The 26403-nt window shown below is 47.0% G+C and overlaps 1 protein-coding gene across 2 annotated transcripts in view; it reads left to right on the top strand.

Moving 5' to 3' along the window:
• The first annotated feature begins 363 nt into the window (after positions 1 to 363).
• Positions 364 to 26403, top strand: part of IRS1 (insulin receptor substrate 1) — a 63048-nt gene continuing 37008 nt past the window's right edge. The window contains exons 1-2 of one of the 2 annotated variants that reach the window (XM_042995495.1): positions 364 to 4622; positions 5326 to 5553. In XM_042995495.1, the coding sequence (XP_042851429.1) occupies positions 897 to 4601 (3705 nt within the window). In that variant the 5' untranslated portion in view covers positions 364 to 896 and the 3' untranslated portion in view covers positions 4602 to 4622; positions 5326 to 5553. Of the gene's footprint in view, positions 4623 to 5325; positions 5554 to 26403 lie in introns of those variants that run through there. The other variant, XM_042995494.1, reaches the window with a different exon arrangement.

Here is a 26403-nt window from a genome sequence, read left to right as displayed (position 1 = left end):
GGCGTCTTCCCCGACTCCTTCCCAAACCTCCCCCTTTGCCTCCCGCCCTCGTCCCCTCCCCTCCTCCCCTGCCGACTGGAGCGAGGGGCAGGGATGAGCCTGTCCCTCCGGCGCGTCCCCAGCTCCCTCGGCCGCCTAGTAGCGTTTCGCGTGGAAAAGGCACTTTCTCCGTCCGCCGAGATGGGCCCGAATGGGGGCTGCAGCGGACCCGTCCGCGGGCGGCAGCAGCAGCAGCAGCAACAGCCGCAGCGCCGCGGTCTCTGCGATTGAGCTGGTATTTGGGCGGCTGGTGGCGGCGGGGCGGTTGGGGGGTGGGAGGAGGCGGAGGAGGAGGCGAAGGAGGAGGAGGAGGAGGAGGAGGGAGAACCCCGTGCAACGTTGGGACTTGGCAGCTCGCCTCCCCCTGCCCAAGGATATTTAATTTGCCTCGGGAATCGCTACTTCCAGAGGGGAACTCAGGAGGGAAGGCGCGCGCGCCTGGAGGGGCAACGCGGGGACCCCTGGCCGCCGCCGCCGCCGCCCGCCTGCGCCAGACTCCAGCCCGGGCGGCGAGAGATGCATCTTCGCTCCTTCCCGGCCGCGGCGGCTGCGAGGAGACTTGGCTCTCGGAGGATCCGGGCTGCACTAGCGCCGGACGCACTGCCTCCCCCCCAGGGCATGAAACGCCCGTAAACTCCGGCCGGGGCCACCTCCTTGGCGCAGCCGCTGCGTCCCCCTTCGGCTGCCCCTCCCCGGCGCGGGCGGCGGCGTGGTGTTTGGAGTCGGGGGTTCTGCCGCCTCCAGCCCTGTTTGCATGTGCGGGGCCGCGGCGAGGAGCCTCCGCCCCCCACCCGGTTGTTTTTCGGCGCCTCCCTCTCCTCGGCGGCGGCGGCGGCGGCGGCGGTGGCGGCGGCAGCATGGCGAGCCCTCCGGAGACCGAAGGCTTCTCGGACGTGCGCAAGGTGGGCTACCTGCGCAAACCCAAGAGCATGCACAAGCGCTTCTTCGTGCTGCGGGCGGCCAGCGAGGCGGGGGGCCCGGCGCGCCTCGAGTACTACGAGAACGAGAAGAAGTGGCGGCACAAGTCGAGCGCCCCCAAACGCTCGATCCCCCTGGAGAGCTGCTTCAACATCAACAAGCGGGCGGACTCCAAGAACAAGCACCTGGTGGCCCTCTACACCCGGGACGAGCACTTTGCCATCGCGGCGGACAGCGAGGCGGAGCAGGACAGCTGGTACCAGGCCCTCCTGCAGCTGCACAACCGGGCCAAGAGCCACCACGACGGGGCCGCGGCCCCCGGGGCAGGAGGCGGCGGGGGCAGCTGCAGTGGCAGCTCGGGCCTCGGCGAGGCTGGGGAGGACTTGAGCTACGGGGATGTGCCCCCAGGACCTGCGTTCAAGGAGGTCTGGCAGGTGATCCTGAAACCCAAGGGCCTGGGTCAGACAAAGAACCTGATTGGCATCTACCGCCTCTGCCTGACCAGCAAGACCATCAGCTTCGTGAAGCTGAACTCGGAGGCGGCGGCCGTGGTGCTGCAGCTGATGAACATCAGACGCTGCGGCCACTCCGAGAACTTCTTCTTCATCGAAGTGGGCCGTTCCGCAGTGACGGGACCTGGGGAGTTCTGGATGCAGGTGGATGACTCTGTGGTGGCCCAGAACATGCACGAGACAATCCTGGAGGCCATGCGGGCCATGAGCGACGAGTTCCGTCCTCGAAGTAAGAGCCAGTCCTCCTCCAACTGCTCCAACCCCATCAGCGTCCCCCTGCGCAGGCACCACCTCAACAACCCGCCACCCAGCCAGGTGGGGCTGACCCGCCGCTCTCGCACCGAGAGCATCACCGCCACCTCTCCGGCCAGCATGGTGGGCGGGAAGCAGGGCTCCTTCCGCGTGCGCGCGTCCAGCGACGGCGAGGGCACCATGTCCCGCCCGGCCTCGGTGGACGGCAGCCCCGTGAGTCCGAGCACCAACAGGACGCACGCGCACCGGCATCGCGGCAGCTCCCGGCTGCACCCGCCTCTCAACCACAGCCGCTCCATCCCCATGCCTTCGTCCCGCTGCTCGCCTTCTGCCACCAGCCCGGTCAGTCTGTCGTCCAGCAGCACCAGTGGCCACGGCTCCACCTCGGACTGCCTCTTCCCCCGGCGCTCTAGTGCTTCTGTGTCCGGTTCCCCCAGCGATGGCGGTTTCATCTCCTCGGATGAGTACGGCTCCAGTCCTTGCGATTTCCGAAGTTCCTTCCGCAGTGTCACCCCGGATTCCCTGGGCCACACCCCACCGGCCCGCGGGGAGGAGGAGCTGAGCAACTACATCTGCATGGGAGGCAAAGGCTCCTCCACCCTCGCCGCCCCCAATGGTCACTACATTTTGCCTCGGGGTGGCAATGGTCACCGCTACGTCGCCGGGGCCGGCCTGGGCACCAGCCCGGCCCTGGCCGGGGATGAAGGAGCTAGTGCAGCCGATCTGGATAATCGGTTCCGAAAGCGGACTCACTCGGCCGGCACGTCCCCTACCATTTCCCACCAGAAGACCCCATCGCAGTCCTCGGTGGCTTCCATTGAGGAGTACACGGAGATGATGCCTGCCTACCCGCCAGGAGGTGGCAGCGGAGGCCGCCTGCCCGGCTACCGGCACTCCGCCTTCGTGCCCACCCACTCCTACCCCGAGGAGGGTCTGGAGGTGCACCGGGGCCACCACCGCCCAGACACCTCCTCTCTCCACACTGATGATGGCTACATGCCCATGTCCCCAGGAGTGGCCCCAGTGCCCAGCAGCCGCAAGGGCAGCGGGGACTACATGCCCATGAGCCCCAAGAGCGTGTCTGCGCCACAGCAGATCATCAACCCCATCAGGCGCCATCCCCAGAGGGTGGACCCCAATGGCTACATGATGATGTCCCCTAGCGGCAGCTGCTCTCCTGACATCGGAGGTGGGCCCAGCAGCGGCGGCAGCGGCGCCGCCCCCTCTGGGAGCAGCTACGGGAAGCTGTGGACCAACGGGGTCGGGGGCCACCACCCTCACGCTCTGCCACATCCCAAACTCCCCGTAGAGAGTGGTGGCGGCAAGCTCTTGTCTTGTACCGGTGACTACATAAACATGTCGCCGGTGGGGGACTCCAATACCAGCAGCCCCTCCGACTGCTACTACGGCCCGGAGGACCCCCAGCACAAGCCAGTCCTCTCCTACTACTCGTTGCCAAGGTCCTTTAAGCACACCCAGCGCCCCGGGGAGCTGGAGGAGAGTGCCCGGCACCAGCACCTCCGCCTTTCCTCCAGCTCTGGTCGCCTTCTCTATGCCGCCACCGCAGAAGACTCCTCCTCCTCTACCAGCAGCGACAGCCTGGGCGGCGGGTACTGTGGGGTCAGGCCCGATTCTGGCCTCCCGCACATCCACCATCAGGTCCTGCAGCCCCATCTGCCTCGAAAGGTGGACACGGCTGCCCAGACCAACAGCCGCCTGGCTCGGCCCACGAGGCTGTCCCTGGGGGATCCCAAGGCCAGCACCTTACCTCGGGTCCGAGAGCAGCAGCCACAGCCCCCGCTGCTGCACCCTCCGGAGCCCAAGAGCCCAGGGGAATATGTGAATATTGAGTTTGGGGGGGATCAGCCGGGCTACTTATCTGGTCCCGTGGCTTCCCGCGGCTCGCCTTCTGTCAGGTGCCCATCCCAGCTCCAGCCAGCCCCCAGAGAGGAAGAGACTGGCACTGAAGAGTACATGAACATGGACCTGGGGCCGGGCAGGAGGGCCACCTGGCAGGAGGGTGCCGGGGTCCAGCCAGGCAGAGTGGGCCCCACACCTCCTGGGGCGGCCAGCGTGTGCAGGCCCACCCGGGCCGTGCCCAGCAGCCGCGGTCACTACATGACCATGCAGATGGGCTGTCCCGGTCAGAGCTATGTGGACACCTCACCAGTTGCCCCCATCAGCTATGCTGACATGCGGACAGGCCTCGTTGTGGAGGAGGCGAGCCTTCCGGGGGCCACGGCCGCCGCTCCCTCCTCATCCTCGGCGGCCTCGGCTTCCCCCACTGCGCCTCAAAAAGCAGGGGAGCTGGTGGCCCGCTCTTCCCTGCTGGGGGGCCCGCAGGGACCCGGAGGCATGAGCGCCTTCACCAGGGTGAACCTCAGCCCCAACCGGAACCAGAGTGCCAAAGTGATCCGTGCGGACCCGCAAGGGTGCCGGAGGCGGCACAGCTCTGAGACCTTCTCCTCGACACCCAGTGCCACCCGGGCGGGCAACACGGTGCCCTTCGGAGGGGGCGCTGCAGGAGGGGGCAGCGGTGGTGGCAACGGCAGCGCCGAGGAGGTGAAACGCCACAGTTCTGCTTCCTTCGAGAACGTGTGGCTGAGGCCTGGGGAGCTCGGGGGAGCCCCCAAGGAGCCGGCCCAAGTGTGCGGGGCCGCCGGGGGTTTGGAGAACGGTCTTAACTACATAGACCTGGATTTGGTCAAGGACTTCAAACAGCGCCCTCAGGAGCGCCCCCCTCAACCACAGCCGCCCCCGCCCCTGCCCCCTCATCAGCCTCTGGGCAGCAGCGAGGGCAGCTCCACCCGCCGCTCCAGCGAGGATTTAAGCGCCTATGCCAGCATCAGTTTCCAGAAGCAGCCAGAGGACCTCCAGTAGCTCGACTGGACATCACAGCAGGTGCGTTTCATGGTGACAAAGTCAGAAGACAAAACTGCTTTGAACCCTGTGCTGGAATTCTCTTCCTCTTTGCCTAGGCCCCCTTTCCTCTCCTTCCCACTGCTTCCTTAGGGGGTGCATTCCCAGGATGGGAGAGGTTAGGGCACACAAGGTGTGCTCTGCCCCCCTCCCCCGCCCCCACCCCCCCCCATGACACTTGGCTGGTGGTCAAATAAACCTGTTGGAGCAGCGGCCCAGGAGGCCTTTTTCATTTGAGGTTCCCAAGTGAAATACTTAACCGTATGATTTTCAAAAATATATACCCTACACCAGTGCTGAGGCTTGTGAAGTCCCTATATAAGAACCTTGTTCTCTTTATTGAAGTTTTCTTTTGACTGTATATTTAGGTCAGTCCCTAGAAGGAACAGACGACAAAAATACTGGTTAATACAGGGTCTAAACCAAACCCTCCACTTGAGATAGTTTCTTGGAGCTCTTCAGGGTGATCTTATCAAGTTGCTCTGTGTCCTTTAGTTCTGTGATTTCACAATACCAAGGCAACATAAATAGCAGTGGAAACATCAATTTTTATTCCTGCTGCCCTAAAACGATTCAGGAGGAAGAGCTTATTCAGGCTTACATATTTAGAGAGACATACTTGCCTGTTTGTGACTCTCTGTAGAAAGTAATTATGGGTGACATTCTCTTTTTGTTCCCGAACCAGGATTTGTGAAATATTATTCACACACCGACCCACCACCTCACAGGCATGGCTGTTTTTATACAGGGGATGCAGTGAAGTCTGCTGGTGTCTGAGACCCATTATTAGTTAAGAGTTATGGAAATCCACCCCAGCGGGTCTGCCTTACCGTTGTCTGTTCTTGCAAAGGCCTCAGGGAGACATCACCCAGATCGTTTGAGGACTACCGCACATCTTCTGTAAAATTACTTAACATTTTTTTGTGTGTGGAAGAGAAAGAGTATTGAGCTAGGGGAGCGCGGGGGTCTGGTTTGATTTTGCATTGAATGTTAAAGCCCCTTCATTTGGGGGGCATTTCTGGTTGGTCTTTAAAGGCAAGAGTAGACACCTCAGTAAATGTGGAAACTTAGCCTGTTACGTCTTCTGTGGCTAAGGCTCTACTGAAAATGAAAAACATTTGTAATAGGAAATCAGCCTGTCCTTCATTCCGTTGAGCCTGTTTTCTGGTGGTCATAATTGTGGGAAGAAGAGAGGAGTGCAGTTTGCAAATAATGTGATGAGTTGGCAATGTAGAAGTTTCCAGCATTTGGAAACACTTTATTCTGACGAACTGATTATCTTGTGATAGTCTTTTTGATATATGCTTCACAGAATGAGCTTTTAAAAGCATTATTCTTCGTAATGTGTGTCCATTCATAAGAAATTGTGCATTGGGTTTCTATTCATAGGTATTTGCTTATCATGTGGCCTCAGTCTCCTTGATTCTAACAGCCTCTAATATTTGACCCCTATCCTTCTCTGTTTTCTAGAACAAGACATAGATATAAAAACATTCCGACTAAGATTTTAGAGGATATATTACACAAAGCATTATTTGATCAGTATTTAACCTCTCTTTTCATGAGTCACTAGACGAGAGATTTAATTGTATATATCAACATCAGTTAAAAACTTTGGTCATTTTTAAATGATAAAAAAAATGCTTAGGGGAAAACCCCTCTAATCCTTTAACCATTTATGCTGCAAAGTGTTTCATTTATAAAGTAATGAGAGTTTGAAGGAAAAAAGAAAAAAACCCAGCAGAACCAACATTGTGGCCAGAGGGGAGATGAAAGAGGACAGGAAAGAAGAAATTCTCCTCACCTGCTTTCTTCGGTCGAACCGGTCTCTTTTTATGTAGAGTAGAAGAAATAATATTTGCTCTAAAAGAAACTGATGACCAAATAGAGTTTTCATCTTTTCAAGGGGCTTTAAAATGCAATCCCCTTTACGTGGAGGGTACCTTAAAAACCAACCAACCAAAGCCAAACGATCTTCTGAGCTTTCTTAGGGAGAGTATAATATTTTGGAACACGCATATAGTCATATCCCTAATAATCTGGGAGTAGCAGCACACCATGCTTTCACAGCACCATGGCAGAAAAATTCGACAGTGCATATTGTACGATGTAAATGGCGAGATGAGAGGTGTGTGCGGGTGTGTTTTCTGTGAGGCACCGAATGCTGCTTGGCCCCCTTCCCATCGTGAATTCTGCTCACCTGCCTCTGCCCTGTTGAGTTTAAAGACAGTCCATTCTCCTCTGAAACACAAAAGCGGACCCGCCCCTGGCAAACAACTTTTCCCAGGAATGAGTATGCTGCTTTGTGAAAACATCCTTTTCCTAACTCCCTCGGCAATTTCTGTCTTTGCCTGCCTTGCTGTTGCTCAGGTAAAACCCGAAACTGGGAAGTAATGAGGCGCGCTTCCTCCTCACCCCCTCCTCCCCGTTTTATTAAACATTGCGGCTTCTCCAGTATTTTTCTCTATTAAAGGAGAACATTTGTGAGGCAGCTCAGGAGCTCAGAACTGGTGGTTTTCCTTCTGATTGACCTCATGGCAGCTACCGGGTTTTGTCAACCTGTGTCTCCTTGGAGTTCTGTTTTTAGTTGTTTTCCGGCATCCCCTTCTCCCCTGTTCTTTGTTTCCCATCTCTTGTTTCCTGTTTCTGGCGTTGTCTTGTTGTGTGTGTGTGTGTGTGTGTGTGTGTGTGTGTGTGTGCGCGCGCGCGCGCCTCATTTCAGAATCTCGCAGTCCTTGTGGCCTACTCTGCAGAGAGTGGGTTGAGAGCCCAAGAAAGAAGGCAGAAAGGACACAGCAGCCCAGTTTTTCAATTTGTTTTTTAGTTTTGAAACTGCAGCTCGGGCACATAGATCAGGCTTTGGCAAAGGCACAGACCCAAGCCACCCCTTTTAGGTCCCCCCCCCCCTTATTTTTCTTTTTTGGTCATTTTGTTATGATCCCTTCAAAAAAAAAGGGAGGGGGGAGCATTTCTTTTCTTTCACTGCATTTCCTTGGGATTTCAAGGATTCCTACCTCCACGACTACCTCCCTCCTCCTCCCTCCTTCCCTTCCCCTCCCTGTGTGGCCTTTTTGTCTGGCGCATACCGTCTCAGCTCTGGCACTTTCCCGTTTCCCGGGTCACCTCCGCTTCCTGCATTCCTCCCTATTTATTTGGCACTTGGCTCCCCTCCCTCCTCCGAGCCCCTTGAGCCGGGGGTTGGGGAATCTGCAGCGGGGCTGAGGCCGCCCTCACAAACCTCCCACCCCGCCCACCTCCGGTCGCCTGGGGGCGCCGGGCTGCCTGGCCCCGTCCCGCCCCGCCGGCCGCGTGGTGGTCGGGAGAGCCTGCTGAGCCCCGGCCCCTCGGTGCAGGACTGGCTCTGGGTGGGCGGGGCGGACGGGCGCGGATTGGCTCCCGCCAGAGCCAATCAGCGCGAGCATTGGCAGGACTGCGGAGGGCGTGGGGTGGGGCCTCGAGCGGGGGTCGGGCGGGGGCGGTGGGCTCGGGCCTCCGTCCGGGGTCTCCGCGGTAGCCGGCGGGCTGGGCATCGGGGGCGCCAGTCGTCTACCTCTGTCCCTCCACCTCTTCCCTCTGGAGCCCGCGGAGCTGAGCCAGATGCGCGTCTCTCCCCCCGCCCCCCCCCCCCCCCCACGCCCGGAGGATGTTATGCTCTCAGCCTTATTCGTGCCTCCAGCCCAGAATCCCAAGAATGAGAAAGTCCAACCAGCCCACTGACAGAGGCCGGAAACACACACTTCCTCTTTTTTTTAATTGAGAAAAATCCAGGCCATGACCATGTGACATGCCCCATTTTGTTTCCCTCCTCTCTTTACTACGGTTTACTACGACGCCACGTTCCTTCATCTTCCTGTCTGGAAATCCAGGAGCACGTGGTTGTAGGATTGATTGGGTTGGCTCAAGATTCTTACATTTACGTCCCTTACTAATGGGAGGGAGGAGGGGGAAGAAAAAAACGGAGGAGGAAGTACAAGTGCTGTGGCTGGCACTGTTTGGGGAATCATTCAGGAAAAACTCATTTGGCTGGAAATTGCATTAGGGTCAACACTATATATCGAGCGGCTGCAGTTCGCAAAGCATGGAGCCAGATAAGATCAACAAAAACTGACCCTTCTAGGCCCAGGGGAGCTCCCAGTGAAATGAAAACGCCGGATATAGCTTGCAAATCATGAGAATCTAGAGATTGATTGCAACGGCCTGGGTAGGGTTTGGTACTGAGGTTGGGGGAAACGCTGCTTAAGCTCTCAAAACCAGATTTGTTTTTTTGACCAGTGACAGCTCCAGTGAAAGATCATCAGGGGAGACTGGCTACCTTTCCTAAAGCTTGCTAGGTTTGTGTTGTGGCCCTCACATAACCAACAGCATATGAGATGTATTACTTGAGGGGATGGAAAATGTGTTCAGATCTGTCCTTTCTAAAATAAAGGAAAATAAAAGAAATCCTCCCCTTCCCCTCTCACCAGCCAGCATCCCTCATGCATCACTGCAGCATAAGCCCCAAAGGCAGCCGTTTTTTCCGTAGGTGTAAATGTAAGGAAGAAGCACCGCCCTGATGTAAATGCCATGCCTCATGCTGTTCTGAGCTGTGGGAGAGTTTCTCTGTTCCAGAAAACTTTGAACATCTAACAATCTTATTAATCTCTGCTCTCCTTGAAGTAGTATTTTAGGTTAAAAAAATAAATCCATAAAAAATTCTATATATGTTAGTCGTTTCTCTGATTGCCCCCCCCCCCCCAAATGAAGACTATCTCCAATATTGCCTACAACAAAGGACTTGCAATTCAAAAGTTCATGTCTTCCCTGACCCTTGCTTCCCCCCTCCCACCCCCGGAGTGGTGGGGAGGTTATCAAAATTTCTGGAAAATAGCTTTATGCTATCTTTAATGATGGAATGGAAAAAACAGTTCCTGGAAGCCAGAGATCTTGGGTTGTAACACAGCCTGTGCCCTTCACTAGCTAAGCGACCTTGGGCAAGTCACTTAATTTCTCGGAACCTATTTCCTCATCGGTAACTCGAGAGTTTTGTTCTAAATTATTCTGACCTCCTTCGCAGCACTAAACATAGGAGTATTTTGGAGACAATAACTGATATTCTTTAATGGGTCAGTTGTAATGAGGATTCTTTCCGAAGAAGCTGTTGATGGGGTCATAATGAAGTGCATGAGAATATTCTGTTTCGTCCTGTTCTGGCTTTTGGATCACTCTTAATAGTTTTGATTCAGGACCTATTTTAACCTTTCTGGTTTGGAGGGGAGCAGATTTTAACAGACCTTAAGACAAGACCTCCAGACTGCACCAGTCTCAATTTTTCGAAACTTTTCTAGACTGAACCGGGCTCCTCCTCCTCTTTCCTTGTTGAAAACTCAAATGCGTGTGGGAATGCAAGTCGGCTGCTAGTTTCTTGCCTCCTAAGGTCAACTGTTGGAAGCATCCCACCCCACAGTACAGGTCAAGCTTTAACCAGTCGATGCCTATGACATTATTCTGTTTCTTCTCTTGGAAATCACCCCTTCTTATGTGGGTGGTCTGCTTATGGATAGTGTTTCTCATTTGTACCGTCAGAATCCTTCAGTGAGGTATCAGAGAGGAAACCTGAGAGGGCAAGTGAGGACTATAGGAAATCTTTTACAATTTTTTGTCTCAGCCTTGTTAGGTGTGTGAAAAGGCCCCGTATTTCTCTTGCTGGCAGCCTGAGTTTCATCCAGCTTTTTTGTGTGTTCTCTTTTCCAATCCTTCTGCTACCTATCATGTATATTTCTTAGCTGTATAGTATATTAATGGGTTTTTTTTTTATTTTGGTGGGTTGGTAACTTTAGGATAATGGGACACCTCACAATTACAAGGTTTTGTTTTAAAGAAAGCTATTCTCTCAATCATTTCCTCATGTTACAAAGTTACTGGAAATTGTATTCAAGGAAAATAGTGTCTTGTGAATTCAGTTTGAAGTCAGTTTCCCACTAAAGATTCTGCAACCCTCTTTGCCACATCTACAATTATATACTTGATTTATTATTTCCTTATGAGTCCGTAGCTACGCGTCAGACTCTAAAAGCTCTTCTTAAAATGTTCTTGAAACATGTTTAGAAGTTGTAATCACGTTTAATTTTAATTTAACAGAATTACATTCTAGTATTGGTATGGGATATAATATTAGTATGCTAATTGCCAACTAATGAAATAGTTGCCCCCCAAAAAGTTATCATAAAGCTTTTTTGAATGATAGCTAGGAAATATCATCTACTTACTTCCATTCTTGTCTTGCAAGGTGGAGATGGGAGTATCTTGCCCGTTCTTGATTCACAGAAAAAAGGAAAGGATAGATTAGATGGGTATAAGGTACTGTCATCTATGGGGAAAGGAACATTTCCCATTTTAATAATATTCTTGCTTCAGGCTCTGCTATAATCTGTTTGTTAAAATAGAGTTGGTTGGATAAACGGTATTTGTGCTTCCTCAATGAGCCAGTGATCTTTGAATAATAGAGCTTTTAAAAATGATGTGTTGATGTTGAAAAGGCTGCTTTTCTTTTTCAACCCTCTTTCTGTATTTTCATTAATGATGGCAGTGGAATTGAATATGTGGGTCAGGCTATAATTTTAATTGGATCATTGCATCTGTCTTCAAGCGGAGAGGAAATTTTGTGGTTTTATTACCCCCACCCTGAATGTTTTATTGAGTAATGTTTTACTGAGTGAGCATTCATTGTTTTCCTTTTGCCATTCCTTGTTTGCTCGTTTGTTTGTTCCCCACTCTGTGTCATACCTTCTGCCATCTACTCCTGGTTCTGTTTGAGCCAAACCCACATACATTGGACGCTAATTGGTTGGGCTGTAAAGAAGATGCCGGTAAACCCAAGTTCATAAACTTTTCCCCCTTGTTTTCTATTGACCAAAAAATACTTGGATGCGAGTTCTCTGATCTGCCCTGACATATTTAGGTCATGCTGCTGAATGAACAGTATCACTTAATCTTGAGAAATTGATAGTTGTGTTATGTTTGTTGAAATGATTAAAGAGACATCCCCCCCCCCTTTTTTTTTCTGTGAATGTGGATAGTGTGGCAAACAAATTATATTTTGCACAAAAAGTCATGATGCTTCTTTTTAGGAAAGTTACAATCCATGCGAGGTGGGGAAAAATTTGAGAAAAGACATTTATAAAAATATGACAGTTAAAGGTCTGCAAAATATTCATTAGTTACTCTGTCCTCAACTATTATTCGTCTTTTATTCTCTCATGATCATTTCCCTGCTCCCTTTTCAAATTATCTGAAGGGCTCATTAGGATACCAGAAAATAATCATACTTACTCTTGAATTTTAGGGATTGTGGAGATAATCAGAAGAACTTTAGCTTCTCTGGTACAAGACCAGAGGCCGCCTACCTCCCAAACTCAACATGCATGATCTGCCCTCGGCCTAACAGCCCCCAGACCATGTTTTCTTGCTGGCCCCTCTCCCTCTTTTCCTCAACATACACCACTGAGCACCGACGGTGTTCCAATAGCACATATTTTCTTGTAAGCCGATGGGGGTGGACCCATGAAAGTGGAGGGGGGGAAAGGTGGTGAAGGCAGTTCAAGTAATTACCAAACTTCTTACGGCACAGCTTATCTGGGGGAAAAGAAACAAACCAAAAAACAAGATTCAGAACATGAAATCCATGAAAGTCAGCATTTTTTCATAGCCTTACGGGGTGAATGTGCCCATCTACCTCAAAGGATTATGCTTTTCTCAGCCCTTCTAACCCTGCCTTCCTGGCTGGCAGTAACACCAGCATAATTAAATAGCTTATAAGGCTGTTGAAACTATTTGGAAGAGTGGCCCATTTTTGGATATTCAGCCGGCAAACGTAATATTAGCAAGAAGCAAGAGAAAGATCTCTTTGGCTCTTGTGTGCAGGCGAAGCGGCCAGGAGAGGGGGTCCAGGTGTTACAGGGACCGGAATTCATGAGGACTTGCTGGAGGTTGGGCCGCGTTACGAAGCCTGGGGTGAAGGTGGAAGCTGCAAAAGAAATTGTAAAAGTCTTTTCTTTCCGTCTTCGAAGTTCTATCATTCAAGGACTTTTTCTTTCCCCCCCCTTCGGGTGGGTGGTTTTTATTTTTAGTAGTGACAGGCTTTAACCCTCTGACCTCTGGTTCCTGTGCCTGCTTCTGGCTGGAAGTATAATCTCCTTTGAGGTTTTGTCATTGCTGTTTCTTCTGTGTGTTCCCTTGCACTCTCTCTGCTTTGATGATGGGCAGTCGTATTTGTTTTTAAGGTTAGAGTCGTTTCTTACGGGAACAAAAAAGCATTTCTTTTTTAAGACCACCAAGTCTTAGGATAGCTTGCCGGATCTAGTCACGTTATTTAAAAAAAAAAAAAAAAGTGTCGGTGTGGGTAATTCGTGCGTGTGCTCTAAGTTTCAAGCAGTTGAAAACATCTTTTTTTTTTTTTTTTTTTTTTTAAGGTATAAAGTGAAAACTAAGCTTCCCTCCCGCTCTTGCTCCCCAGGTCGCCTTCCCCTAGGCCACCATCAATGCTGGATTTTGTTTATGTTTCCAGAGATGAACTGCTCATAAATTTTGAAGCTTAGTAATAGGGGGTTGGTTAAATGCCCAACTACTCCAAGTCTTCCATGGAAGAACATGCTCAGATCCCCTGTGTTGGCACCGAAGGAACACAGCAGAGAGCATGCCTCTTACAAGAGACTCACTGCCTTTTTTGTTAAGAGGAAAAAAGAAAAGTACTCTTTCCTTTCCTTGCCTCTTGTGACTCTTCGGGACGCAATATAAAAAGCGTAATCTAGTGTAACCCAGTGATGGAGGGAACGCATTAGTTAGGAAAAGATCTGCTTTTCTAATGTTGAAGCGTTTGTGCAAATTGATTATGAAGGGAAAAGGGCCTGAGTCTTCAAAGTGCAAGTCTTTATTATTCTGTTTTCTCCTCGGGGCACTTCCATGGGAGCTGGCCAGCATTTCCCCGCCCCCTGAAATGGAATGAACAACTAGTTCTTAATATAGTGTGGTAGGATTAACTCTAAAGGTTAACGATCCTTTTGAAGGCTTTCTGGTCACCCAGGTCTCCTATTGGTGAGAGTTCAAAAGAATTAATACTTTCTATTGGAATGGTCTGAAAGATTGGGGAAACCATTTCAAATTCTGGGAGCAGGTTACTTTAGACATCATAATCGCATGTAAATAATACAATAAATTGCTTTCGTGATTTCCTCTCCTAGTAACTTTGGAGAAAGTGAGTGGAATCTGTTCCGTCTCCTGAGGAAATGTGTATCACTGTGTGTATGACAGAGATGATCTCTACTTTGTACCAGTGAGGCAGCCTAATGGTTAGACACATTTATGGCTGATGTCCTTCCTGATTGTGGTCCAGGTACGGTATGAATAGGATGGGGCAGTTCTCGTTATAAAATAGAAACTTTTGAGAACTTGAGAACAGATAACATTTAAGTCATAATTACCAATATTTTTATCATTTTTGGTGACTTGTTAATAAGAATATGCTAAAGGCAATAATACCGGGTTTTCTTCCAGATCCTCTGGAGTGAGGGATGAAATACAGCATGCAGGAACTTTTTTTTTTTAATTTTTTTTTTTTAACGTTTATTTATTTTTGAGACAGAGAGAGACAGAGCATGAACGGGGGAGGGGCAGAGAGAGGGAGACACAAAATCCGAAACAGGATCCAGGCTCCGAGCCATCAGCCCAGAGCCCGACGCGGGGCTCGAACTCACGGACCGCGAGATCGTGACCTGAGCTGAAGTCGGACGCTTAACCCACTGAGCCACCCAGGCGCCCCCAGCATGCAGGAACTTTTAAAACAGCTGTTAAAGAATTTAATATAGGAAGCAAGCTAATTTCTTAGGTGTATGCATCATTTGCCTGCATTAGGTGTACGTATCATTTGGGCTGTAAGAAACCACCCCAAGACCTGTTGCCTTAAGATATCGGTCATTTGTTAGATCCCAGTCCTGAGGGCTGGGGAGCTGGGCTGCGTTCAGCCGGGCAGTTCCTGTCTCACCTGGGTAAACTCCTGTGGTTGCAGTTGGTGGACGGTTGGCCGAGGGCTGGTTGGTTTACAGTGGTTTCCCTTACTTGTCTGGTGGATGATGCTGACCGTTGGTGCCTGCTGTTGGTTGAACCAGAGCAAGCTAACCCAAAGTTCGCGCAGTCCTTGGGTGAGCAACCAGCCGCAGCCAGAGGGGGCAGGAGTGCACAAGTACTTTTCAGTGCTCTGCTTACACCACTTTTGCTGCTCTCCCATTGGCCGGAGCAAGTCACAAAGCCGTGCCCAGTTTCAAGGGATAGGAGAATAGACACTACTTCTTGATGGGAGAAGCCATTGTTTCTGACTTCTACAATGTATGAGCGTATGTATACGTGCAGTTGTTCATACCATCATTGACCATTTATCAGTTGCATGTTGAACATTTAGAATAAAGTTATTCTTAAATGTGTATAATGAGCATGCCTAGCTTTGGGTGAAACAGCCCTGATTCCCTTTGTATGAAGTGTTATCACTTTGTTCCTTCTAATTTTTCTTTTGTGAAAAACAAAAGCTTAGAAGGTCTCCACAAACTTTTATTGAGTTCGTACTGTGAACCCGGCACTGGGGACGGAAATAGGTGTGCCCCTGCCTTCCTGGTGCTTGTAGGAGGCAGAGAACAAAGAAGTAAACAGTGAATTTCATTGCTGCACAATGTGGTACGATGAGGAAGAAGGACACGGTGTTACGAAGTGGAATAATGGGAAACCACTTTAAATGTGGGGACAGGAAATGATTTGAGAAAATAGTACATAATATGGTTCTATCATTGAGGTTTGTGAAAGGAGAGCAAATATTTTTATATCACGTGTTCATGGGGCCAGGTGCAGATTCGGATCTTTTTTTTAAGAGTTTGATTTCCCCCTTGAGATAGGCCTCTTATGGAATGAGTGAAAGCTGGAAGTTCACCTCTAAGAAAAACATGACAAATGACTACTGAGGTTTCTAGTATCAGAGGCTGTTGTGGACTACAGTTTCTAACAGTCCTCAGGCAGTTCACGCAGTCTTGGCGATGAAATGGGGTAGTAGAGAGGGGCCCAGAGCCACAGGGCATCAGGCATCATCCCTCTGCCCCTTCACCAACACCACCCTCTCCCCACGCATGTGGCAAGCTGGACCAGAGCAGAGCTTGTGCAGAGAACTAGACTTTGAGCGGGGAGTGGTGGAGAGTAACGGGTGAAATGGAGTCCAGGACTTTTCGACGGTTTGAAAGGAATTTTCCCACCTGAGCACAAACGTAGACTTTGGTAACGCAGAGTTGCTGGCTCTTGGGAAGCAAATGCTTGATGGTTGGCAGTATCCGAAGGCCAACCCTGTCCCAGATCTCTTACCAGGCAGTATTTCCATTTTTCTTACACCAGAGCCTCGAATGCCTTAAACGTTCCTGAGGTCAGAGAACAAAACAAAACTGGGACACTGGGTAACATATGTCACATCGCGAGGAGGGAAGGGAGATCCCTAAAGTGTTTTGAGGGGCTAGTTGAGTGGTGTATTTATATCCTGATCTTGACAGCTTGCACCCACCCCCCAGCTCCTCCTTGGCTTGCCCTCTGCCCCCTTCCCAATTCCAGCACACTCTTTGAACCGCCGTTAACAATACCTTCCTTTCAAAGCTGATCTCCTTCCCTCTGGTTAGATTAAGGTATATAAATATTACATTTGTTTCCCTAAAGAATGGGTAATGACTTTACTTCTGAAAATAGTTTACTTTCACTGGTAGTGTACCCTGGAAGTCATTGGGATTATAATGAAAACTTTCCCTTTTGCTAAGCTTTTCGTGTGTGTGTGTGTGTGTGTGTGTGTGTTTGGAGGCGAGGAGGGCTGGGGAGTGGAAACTACATTCCAATAAAAAGGGTTACATTCCTAAAACTAGGTCTTCAAAAATATTTTGCAGCCTGAGCCTTTGGTCCGTCACAAGTTCCTACAAGGGACAACCTTCAGACAGTGTATGGGCTTGTTGATTCTCGGGCCTTTGAACTGTGTGAGGAATGTGTCTCAAGACGGAAAAAGGAATGACTCCTGCTTTTAGGCTCTAGCCTGAAAGCTGGAAGAATGTTATTGTGTCTTCAAAGCCTGCTTCCCACCACGCTGTATTAGATGGGTTCTTGGAAAGCGTCTTTGCATGATCAAGTATACAACAAAAGCCCGTGCCACCCAATTTGATCTACTTCAATGGCTACTTTTAGGTGGGTTTTAAATTAATGTGTCTCTTCTGTAAGAATACAGCCCCATTCCTCTGCTCCCTCTTTACCCCAGTTGAGATGATTTATAGTGACTCACTAGATTAGGAAACTTGAGGCCTTCCTTTTTGGGGAGGGGGGTGGGGGAGTGGGGATTGGGGATTGGGGAATGTTACTTTAAAAAAAAATAGTGGCAGTGGTATTTCGGAAGGTAAAGAGTTCTTAGCTCTGTGGAATTGAGAATAGATTTTCACTGTAGGTAAGTCAGATTGAGGTTGCATTGTAAAATCAGTACATTTAAATGATCACAGAAAACATGTAGAGTATTTTATTTGCCTGGTTCAAGTGTACCTGGCACCCTCCCTCTCTCCTTTCAGAAATTTTCCCTCTTCCTGTGATGGTGGGAAAACCCTGGTGTCCAGGCACTCGGGCACTCTTACCTACTAACAATTGTGAGCTCTTTGAGCGTTGACTCCAGTATCTGAAGAGGGAAGGGCCCACAAGACGCTTGGCCAGGTTAAAAACTTGTTCGTCAACAGTTCAGGGAGCAGTTATTGAATCAAGGCAGGAGATAACTTTAGAAAAAGTCTCAAACAAAAACAATGCTGTGGGTGTATTTTGAGTGCCTCCAACCATTTCATTCCCCAGATATCTTAAAAATCAAATTCAGATTTACCATTGTGTTAAAAATAATCAAACCAAATTACAGGAGCTCTTGCAATCTGATATGACCGGATATGAAAAGCTCGGGTGAAATTAATTGCAGCCTCATCATTCATATGTCTGAAATGCTGGGGTGCTTCCTCTGTTTCCCCCAAACCCTTTTTTTAAAGATTGATGGAAACTTTGCTTTGTTTTGACAAGATTTATTTCTCCGCTTCCAACAGGAGTTTAACCAACTTTTAGTCTGCTGAGAGAGTTCTTCTGATGTTAATTGTAGTTTACTAATCTAGGTCAGAGCTTACTTAGCATTCTCACTGATGAGGTTTAAAAGTATCAAAAGCAACGAGAAAATTATTTGAAAAATAATTATTGTATCACCATTACCTCTGCCTTTACAAAGAGGCTAGTTTGTTCTCTGTGCTTATTCCTTTTCTTCTTCCTGAGTATATCTTTGCTAATTAGCCCTTCTCCTAAAATACTGGGACGATCTGGGGAAAGGAATTAAATTTAAATGAGTCGGTTCTGCCAGTGTGGCACGTGTTAGTTACTCTGCTACAATGTTATCCTGGGTCTGGGAAGTTGAACCTAATTGCCAAGGTAGGAAACTGCTCCCCCCCGCCCCCGGGTTCTGTTTCCACACTCCATTGAGGCTGGGCTGGTTTGATGGCCGCAGTTCTAGAACGTGTATTGTAAACTAGTGTATCAGCTATTAGAGCAATTCTTCTTCAACATTGCTTTTGCTATTTCAAGTATGAAGCTAAAACTTAGAATCTAAGCAACTTTACACCTAGCAAAACCAGTTGTCACCCTTTGTCCTGAAACCCGGAATCTGTAATATAAATGCCTTCTGTTTTATTTTGAAGAGTATTTCCATTTTCTTGGCCAGTCATTTGACATTTATGCTACTTTCTAAATAAAACCTTGCAGTGTTTCCCAGCAGGTATATGCATCTGGTATTGGGCTAGGCTATTTCTGGCTCGACCAGTGTGGTTGACTGGGTTCGAATGCTTCATGCAGTGAGTTTGGCATTTGGTAGATACTGTTTGTTGTCGATACTGAATAAATGAATGTGGGGCCATATGTTTTTAAACCACAGTATGGGAAGTATGCCAGCACTTTATTTATCTGTAGACCAGAATCATATTCTGTTCAGGAGGACAGAGAGTGTTTCTCAACTCCATTGCCACGGCCTCACACTTACTTGGCGGGTACTTGTCTTAAATGTTTCCATTCGTTCCATAATCAAGCTGTTGTAATTAGCAAACCTGGATATTTGAAGAAAGCATAACTGGTCATGAAGACAGTGGTGAGGAATTGCCAAAGGCTCAAATGTTTGTAGACCAGACATGAGAGAATGTTCTAGTTAATACAACAAGGAGTTAGTGGGTTTCTGCTGAGTGCCAGGCATAGTCCTAAGTTCTGGACTCACAGCTGTGAAGAACAGACAGCAATTCGGGCCCTTGTAGAGCTTCTTTTCTCAAGGACAGGTTGAGGGAGTAAGCTGTCAAGGATCCGCTTTCCCAGAGGACAAAGGAGACCCACTGAGAGATGTGACAAGGGCTTCTGGCCCCCCCTTTATGGACTTGAGAGGTTGACAACATTGATTTGTACACACACTTTTACCTTAAAACTCATCACAGTCCTTTTGCCTGGGAGTAAACACGTCATTTGGACTCTTTGTGGCTTATCAGTCATGACTGAGTTTACCTTGTGACTCACAAATGCAGCAAAGTCCGATTTTTCTGCTGTAATAGGGCTGTGTATGAGAGAGAAGGAAGTAAGAGTTGAAGCTGATGTGTCTCTGCTTGGAAGAGATGGTCTTACACGTAAAGTCAAGATCTGGAGCAGATGACAATGAGGGAAAAAGGGTGAGGGGTATTGATATCTCTGGGGGGTCATGGCAAAGATGGGAACTGGCCATAGGTATGGCCACCATTGTGTGTTGGGCCACAGATGGGTGTTGGTGTCATGAACGAACCATAGCTCATGTTGCGATGTTGATGTCAGTAATTTTCCCTGGGTGTCAAAACTTTTCTTTTGAACACCAGTACGCAACACTGGTGATGTGTAATACCAATCCTTTTCTGAAATTTTGTCTGGAAATTCTGTTGGAAAAGTATTTAGTATACTTTCTCTATGCTTATTACTTGTACAGAATGTTTGGGAGGAAAGACCAAAATCTTGAAACTACTCCTATATAGAAAGATTTTATTTTTATATTATTGTGTGTTTTGCTAGTAAGGATCTTCAAGCATATTCCTGTTAGAACCACAGATCACAAGAGGAAATCCCACAGTTTCAGGGAACATTTTCTAGTGGTTTAAAGCTTTTATGGTGAGATTTCTTTATAGCTGACTTAAGTCCCTTATTCTCAAGGGAGAGCATTTCCCTCATTCTGATTTTAGTAGTGGTGAGAAGTGATAACCCCTGTCTTTTTTTTTTAATTGGGTATGTAAATTTTATTTTTATCAGAGGGTTTATATATATATATAATCTACTGTAAAGGACAGTAAGGTTGTAAAAACAAATTAAAAAATAAAACATAATGACTACATTTATTTATTTTAATGTTTATTTATTTTTGAGAGAGAGCATGCATGCAGGGGAGGGGAAGAGACCGCGAGCAGAGCTCAGATGTGGGGCTGGAACTCACGAACCTCGAGATCGTGACCTGAGCCAAAGTCAGTCACTTAAACCCCTGAGCTACCCAGGTGCCCCTTTAATGGCTAAGTTTAAATGTGCAGAAAATGATACAGGAAATCACAATAACCTTGGTGCTGGTACTAGTCAGTTTGCTAAAAGAGGAAATAAGGCCGGAAATGATTTTAAACCAACTCTTCAAAGAAAATAGCCGTAAACATAAAATGTTTCATAAGTGATTAGACAATGCTCGTTAAACTGGATATGACTTTCTGGGTTTCAAATATGATATATATTCATTAGCTGAAATTTATTTATAGAGTCACATTCTTCTGAAAGAAACTTTTTATATTTTGTTTTTTATTATATTTTATGTTATGTATTTTCTAAGAAATATTTTATATTTTATAATTTACTTTTCTACCAGTAACAACAGTGCACCCAGTGCAATTACAATTTGGGGCTCTTTAAAGAGTTTACTTTTAAGTAATCTCTACACCCAACATGAGGCCTGAACTCACAACCCCGAGATCAAGAGTCATGCACTCCACCCACTACACCAGCCAGGCACCCCCAATTTAGGGTTCTTTTATGTGGCCAGGAGATTTAAAGGTGTTTGAAAACCAGTTGGGAGAGCTGCTGAATATTTATATAATTCGGTTTTTCAAGTAAACTTGTTTCATCGTTCATTTTTAACTCAGTATTTTTTTTTAAGTGTTCCCTTACTTTGTGACACTACAAGATGCCCCAGGATCATCTGATTTATTTTCTGCCCTAACCCTAGAATCTTCCATTTCTCCAAGAAGCCCTGGATCCTTTCCTTGGTGAATTGTATTAGGGACCAACATATTGGCACTAGCTGTGTTTGTTGCTACGGGTGTCATTTATTTTCTGCCCTCCCAGTTGCCAGAGCGAGGAAACACGTGTGGGTATACTACACCCTATAGATACAGACATACCTACAAATATTTCTATATGTAACCATCTGGATCTATACCAAACTACACATGAGTTCATACTGATGTCTCTTAACTCTAATGGATTTCCATATGGATTCTTCTAGCTTTCCCCCTTATCTGTCACCTCCCGCTCCCAACAGTGGGAAACTTTGCACTCACCATCCTCCCTCCATTCACTTCCTTGTTGGAATCTACCTCATGCATATGCATGCCAGGTTCAGAATTGTTAACTTGTGTCCTATAGGAAACAACTTGATCAACCAGAGCGTGGTGCTTATGTATAGTTTCTTTTGCCTTGAGTCTTACAGATTCCCCTCCTTTCCAAAGTTACTTTAGTCAGTATCTTCTTCCTTGGCCCCCTTTAGTGAGGTAGTTTCATGTGTTTGTAATACATTTTGACTCTTATGTCCCATTCTGTGTTCTACCTGTGATCACTGACTTTTTTTTTTTTGTAGGATCCCTTAGAATATTTTTTAAAATGTTTTTTAATGTTTATTTATTTTTGAGAGAGAGAAGAGAGCATGAGCAGGAGGGGTAGAGAGAGAGAGGGAGACACAGAATCCGAAGCAGGCTCCAGACTCTGAGCTGTCAGCACAGAGCCCAACGTGGGACCCGGGGCTCGAACTCACGAAGTGTGAGATCCTGACCTGAGCTGAAGTCGGACGCTCAACGACTGAGCCACCCGGGCGCCTCTGTGATCACTGACTTCCTAATGATTTTTAAAAATTTGCAGACATTAAGGTTTATTCTTTTTTTGTGTTTACTTTTTTTGAGAGAGAGTGCAAGCCGAGGAGGGTCAGAGAGAGAGAGAGAGAGAGAGAGAGAGAGAGAGAGAGAGAGAGAGAATCCGAAGCAGGCTCCAGGTTCTGAACTGTCAGCACAGAGCCCCACGCGGGGCTTGAACCCATGACCCGTGAGATCATGACCCTGAGCTGAAGTCTGCGCTTAACCACCTGAGCCACCCAGGGGCCCCCACGTTCTTCCCATTTTAATCTGCTCTATGTCAGTATTTATTTGTGCAGCCACAGAGCATTATAGATTTTTGTACCACCTTGGAGCTACTGTGATTGTCACAGCCTGTTTCAGCTTTCTTCCTTGAAGGGTCTAGATATTTGGGCGTTTGAAACTGTGTTGTTTGAATCCTCCTACTGGTCATCTTTTAAAAACCCTGTTTTGTAATCTTGCCTCACTGTAGATATTTATAAAATCTTCACTTTTACTTTGCCGTAGTTGATTGACGGGGCTCAAGGAAACGAGTTAATACAGTTAATTTGAGCCTGGTCTTCATCAGTTCCTAGACACCCGGTGGGACTCTGGAACTGGCCACACAGTGCTGCCTGGGCTGGGCACAACAGCGTGGGTCACAGGAGGTAGCCACAGGGCTCAGCCCCATCTGAATTTGTCCTCTGGGGACAGGGCTTTCTTTGCTGGACTGCAGGAAACTGTTTCTGGGCTTAAAAAGGCCACTTTGTGGTAAATTGGTGCTTATCACCTTTGCAGGAACAAAGCAGCTACTTAGCAACTGGCCGAAAGGGGCTCGCAGATCGTATTTACAGAGTCTTTTAACACTCAACCAGGTTTTTTTTTGGTTTTGGGGTTTGTATGTTTGTTTGTTTTGTTTTGTTTTTTTGATCATTTACTACAAGCAAAGTGTAATCAGCCTTAAGGCTACTCTCTCCTGGGGTGGCTACCCTTGACCCAGACAACAGTGCTTCCTACCCACCAGGAGAGCAGGTGTGCTGTGGGGCAGGTACTCAGAGGGGGGAGTGACAGGGGAGCCAGAAAGGCACAGATGTTTGGGTCAAATGCTAGGACACAAAAGACAAATAAAATCCAGGTCATTTATGTTTCATAGTCTTATTCCCTACAGTCTTTTTTTTTTTTTTTTTCTTTAAAAACACAGACATTGATTTTTTTCTCACCCTCTGAAATTGTCTCAACTTGTGTTTCTGGCAATAGAATTCCTGACATACTAGATCATAAAGATTACTGCTAGGCGTATTTTATATCTGTGTGTGTGTGTGTGTGTGTGTGTGTGTGTGTGTTCTCCATATATTTAACCTTGGGTTACATGTGTAATTTTTCAAACATTCCCTTATAATCAGTTTTGTTGCCTGTACTTGTTGACTGTGAAAGCCTCTGGAAAAGTTGTTTGAAGTACAGGAGACTCACGGGTTTCTTTATACGTGTCCTTTTCACCAAAATGAACCTGGATGAAAGTTGTTTTTAAAAACCGTTTAAAAACCCACTGACCTAAAATACATCTTATGCCCTTTTTTAACCTTATATTGAAAACAGGCATGTATACCTGCTAATGCCCGTGATTTCAAAATGCCCAGAAATATCCAAAGAGCGTTCCACAGGTCATTGACTAGAGACAGTCATGGTATCCTCCATAGAGTTTCTGGTGCTGCTTGATTTTGCACATTCCAGATTGTCACCAGAGTCTAAAAAGAATTAGTATGCCTGGACTATATTTGCATTTAGAGTGTTAGCAACCCTCCAGAGTACACACACTGGGCTATTTATGAAGCAACTTCAGCTGACAGCTGAAGATCAGAAGATTCTATTTTGGGAAGTGTCCTAAATGTGAGGTTCTGTGGTGAAAAAATTTAGTGCCCTACAGATAAGAATACTTAAAACAGGAAGCAGTGGTAATTTATTGCTTCCTGTGTAAGTATCCTTATCACTATGATAAGCTTTAGGTTTCAGTTCTGCTCTTCTGATCCCAAGATTTCTTTTCTTGTAATCAGCTCCTGTAAGAGGATTACAGATAATAATAATAATAATAATAATAATAATAATGATAATAATAAATATAGGGAAATGTACAAATGTGGTGGTTGCCGGTGGGGCGGGGTACGGGGAGAGAATTTACCAGCATGACTTTTCCTGTCTTGAGAAGAGTCTTTCATTTCCAGCCACTCAGTAGTGTTTGGTAGGCTAAGACAAAAACTATGCCACCATTGGCTCATTCCCTTGGCTCTGTCTGTTGCATGTGTGTGCATATGGCATCGATTCCAGGTTAGTGTAATGCAAGGCTGGGTTGACTGGGGCTCATGAAAGGCTGGATAATGGGATAGACCAGCATGGATAAGAAAAGAGGAGATGGGAATTGTATTCCTGGTCCTGCCACTTCCTGGGATCTACCATTTTGGACCTAATTTTCTGGTGCATAAAATTAGAGGTAGTAATAATAGTTCCCCAGTCAATCTGATAGCGTTGTTCCAAGGAGCAAGTGAAGACATATATGGAAGCTCATTTATAAGCTGAATTGCCTTGGGAGCCTGTGGTTTATAGTGGTTTCCCTTAAATCCACCACTCCCCTTTAGCTCGTAGGACACGAGGGTACTTTTGACTCATGTTCCTTCCTTAGTAATAGTATGTTTCAAATTCAGTCAGCTTCCTAGATTTCTTGGCTGGACGACTATATTGTGATTGTACCTGAGAAGATGCATCCATGTTGACTCTCTAGTGGAGATATTTGTTTCATGAAGTAGGAGTCTGTTGTGCTGTTAAATTCTAGGGAGCTGCGTTGCATTTATTAGCTTGGCATAGAAAAATCAAAGTTCTACATATGGGCTAAATTATTTTATAAGCTGTAAGTATAAATCAGGATTAAAGAGTGAAACGTATTTATTACATTTTAAAAGGAAGTATGTACATGCATTTTATAGTTCCTATGGATTTAATTATATACTAAATATGGAAAATAAAAGTATTACTGGGTAGCACTGAATGTTTACTTCCACAGCACTCGAGTTGATAAATGTCTTTGCTCTTGAACCTGTGCCTTCTTTGCCAGAGAGATCTGGTGCGATGCGCTGTGCCAAGCAGGAGGGACAGCCATCCTAAAGAGATGGGTGAAGGAAAGCCAATAGCACTCAACGTACTTACGTAAAGGTTGGTCATAGGTTCTCGATGGCATAACTTACTCTTCCTAAAGAAAGGGAGCTTTGGAGAGCAAAAACCAGCTGAATCATCTCCTATTCACTCCTGCTCTTGCAAAGTGACTTTTTGTAGTGTTGGCTGTGTTGTGATTTTAAAGGGTGCCATGTTTTTATGGAGGAGAGTGAATATTCAGTTGTCAGCTCATTCTTGGTCCTGACTTGCCTTTGTCAAGGTCACAGGTTTGTGGGAAGGATGACGATGATAGGGTACACATGGCCGTAGAGGAGTCTACAGTTGGGTCCCCTTTCCTGTCCTCAAGTGTATGACATTGGCCAGCTCTCCAGAGTAATTATGTCAGTGGCTCACTGGGCTCATATGTGTTCCAAAATTATTTCAGAGCATTGGCTCCATTGGTCAAGGACAAACAGAGATAAAATGAGAAGAACAAAGGGTAGGTTGGAGGAGGAGTAAAATTCATGTGGCGGTTTTGTAGACAGCCACTGACCAGAGTTAATTACTAATTTATAATTACCCAGGGGTCAGGAGTTTGAATTTTAGTTATTTCACTGTTTTGTTTTCCACGTAGAGTGGGTTATGTGAACTATTATATGAATCTTTGAATTTAGTAAGAAAAATACTAGGCCTGAAAGTGTCCCTAAAGATGATAACACTTCAAACATTCATTCTGTGGTTAAATTCAGGTCCAGAGAAGTGAAGTTAAGTTGTTTAAGATGATACAGCTGTTTCATGGTAGAATCAGCAGAGAACCCTAATATATTATCTCCAGCTTGATGCTTTCTCGCCCCGCCCCCTGCCATGCTATACTGCATAAAGACATTCATGCATATAGTGCCTTGTTGATTTTATGTATATATAATGTTACACATGTTGCATACATATATGTGTGCCCAGAGGGTATACACTGTAGATTTAATTGTTCATTTATTTGTTCCTCAAATAGTTAATAATGCTAGGCACTGTTTTGGGTGCTAGGAATATAGCTGGGAATAAGAACTAGTTTCTGCCCTCATGAAGTTTATATTCTAGTGGGACAGACAATAAACAGATACAGTTATTTCAGATACATTTATTTCTGATAGTGGTAGGTACTCTTCGGGTAAAATCCAGCAGGGTGGAGATAATGGGCAAAATGCACCATCATCAGTTTATCGAAGCAGCTAAGTGGACCACACTCAAATTTAGTTTTAATTTATTGTTATTGAGGTCGTTTTGAAAAATTCGATTGGGCAAGAAGCATTTGGGTTTTCAAAGACATGTTTGGGGAAAAATTATAATTTATGACAATAATTAAAGGATTTAAAAGATTGCTTGTTAAATGAAGTTTCCTCTTTTATATGCAGAGTATTTGATTATTAACCCTCCATGAAAAT

The sequence above is a fragment of the Panthera tigris genome, chromosome C1 (genome assembly GCF_018350195.1).
Source record: "Panthera tigris isolate Pti1 chromosome C1, P.tigris_Pti1_mat1.1, whole genome shotgun sequence".
NCBI lineage: Eukaryota > Metazoa > Chordata > Mammalia > Carnivora > Felidae > Panthera > Panthera tigris.
This window is presented reverse-complemented; position numbering and strand designations above follow the sequence as displayed.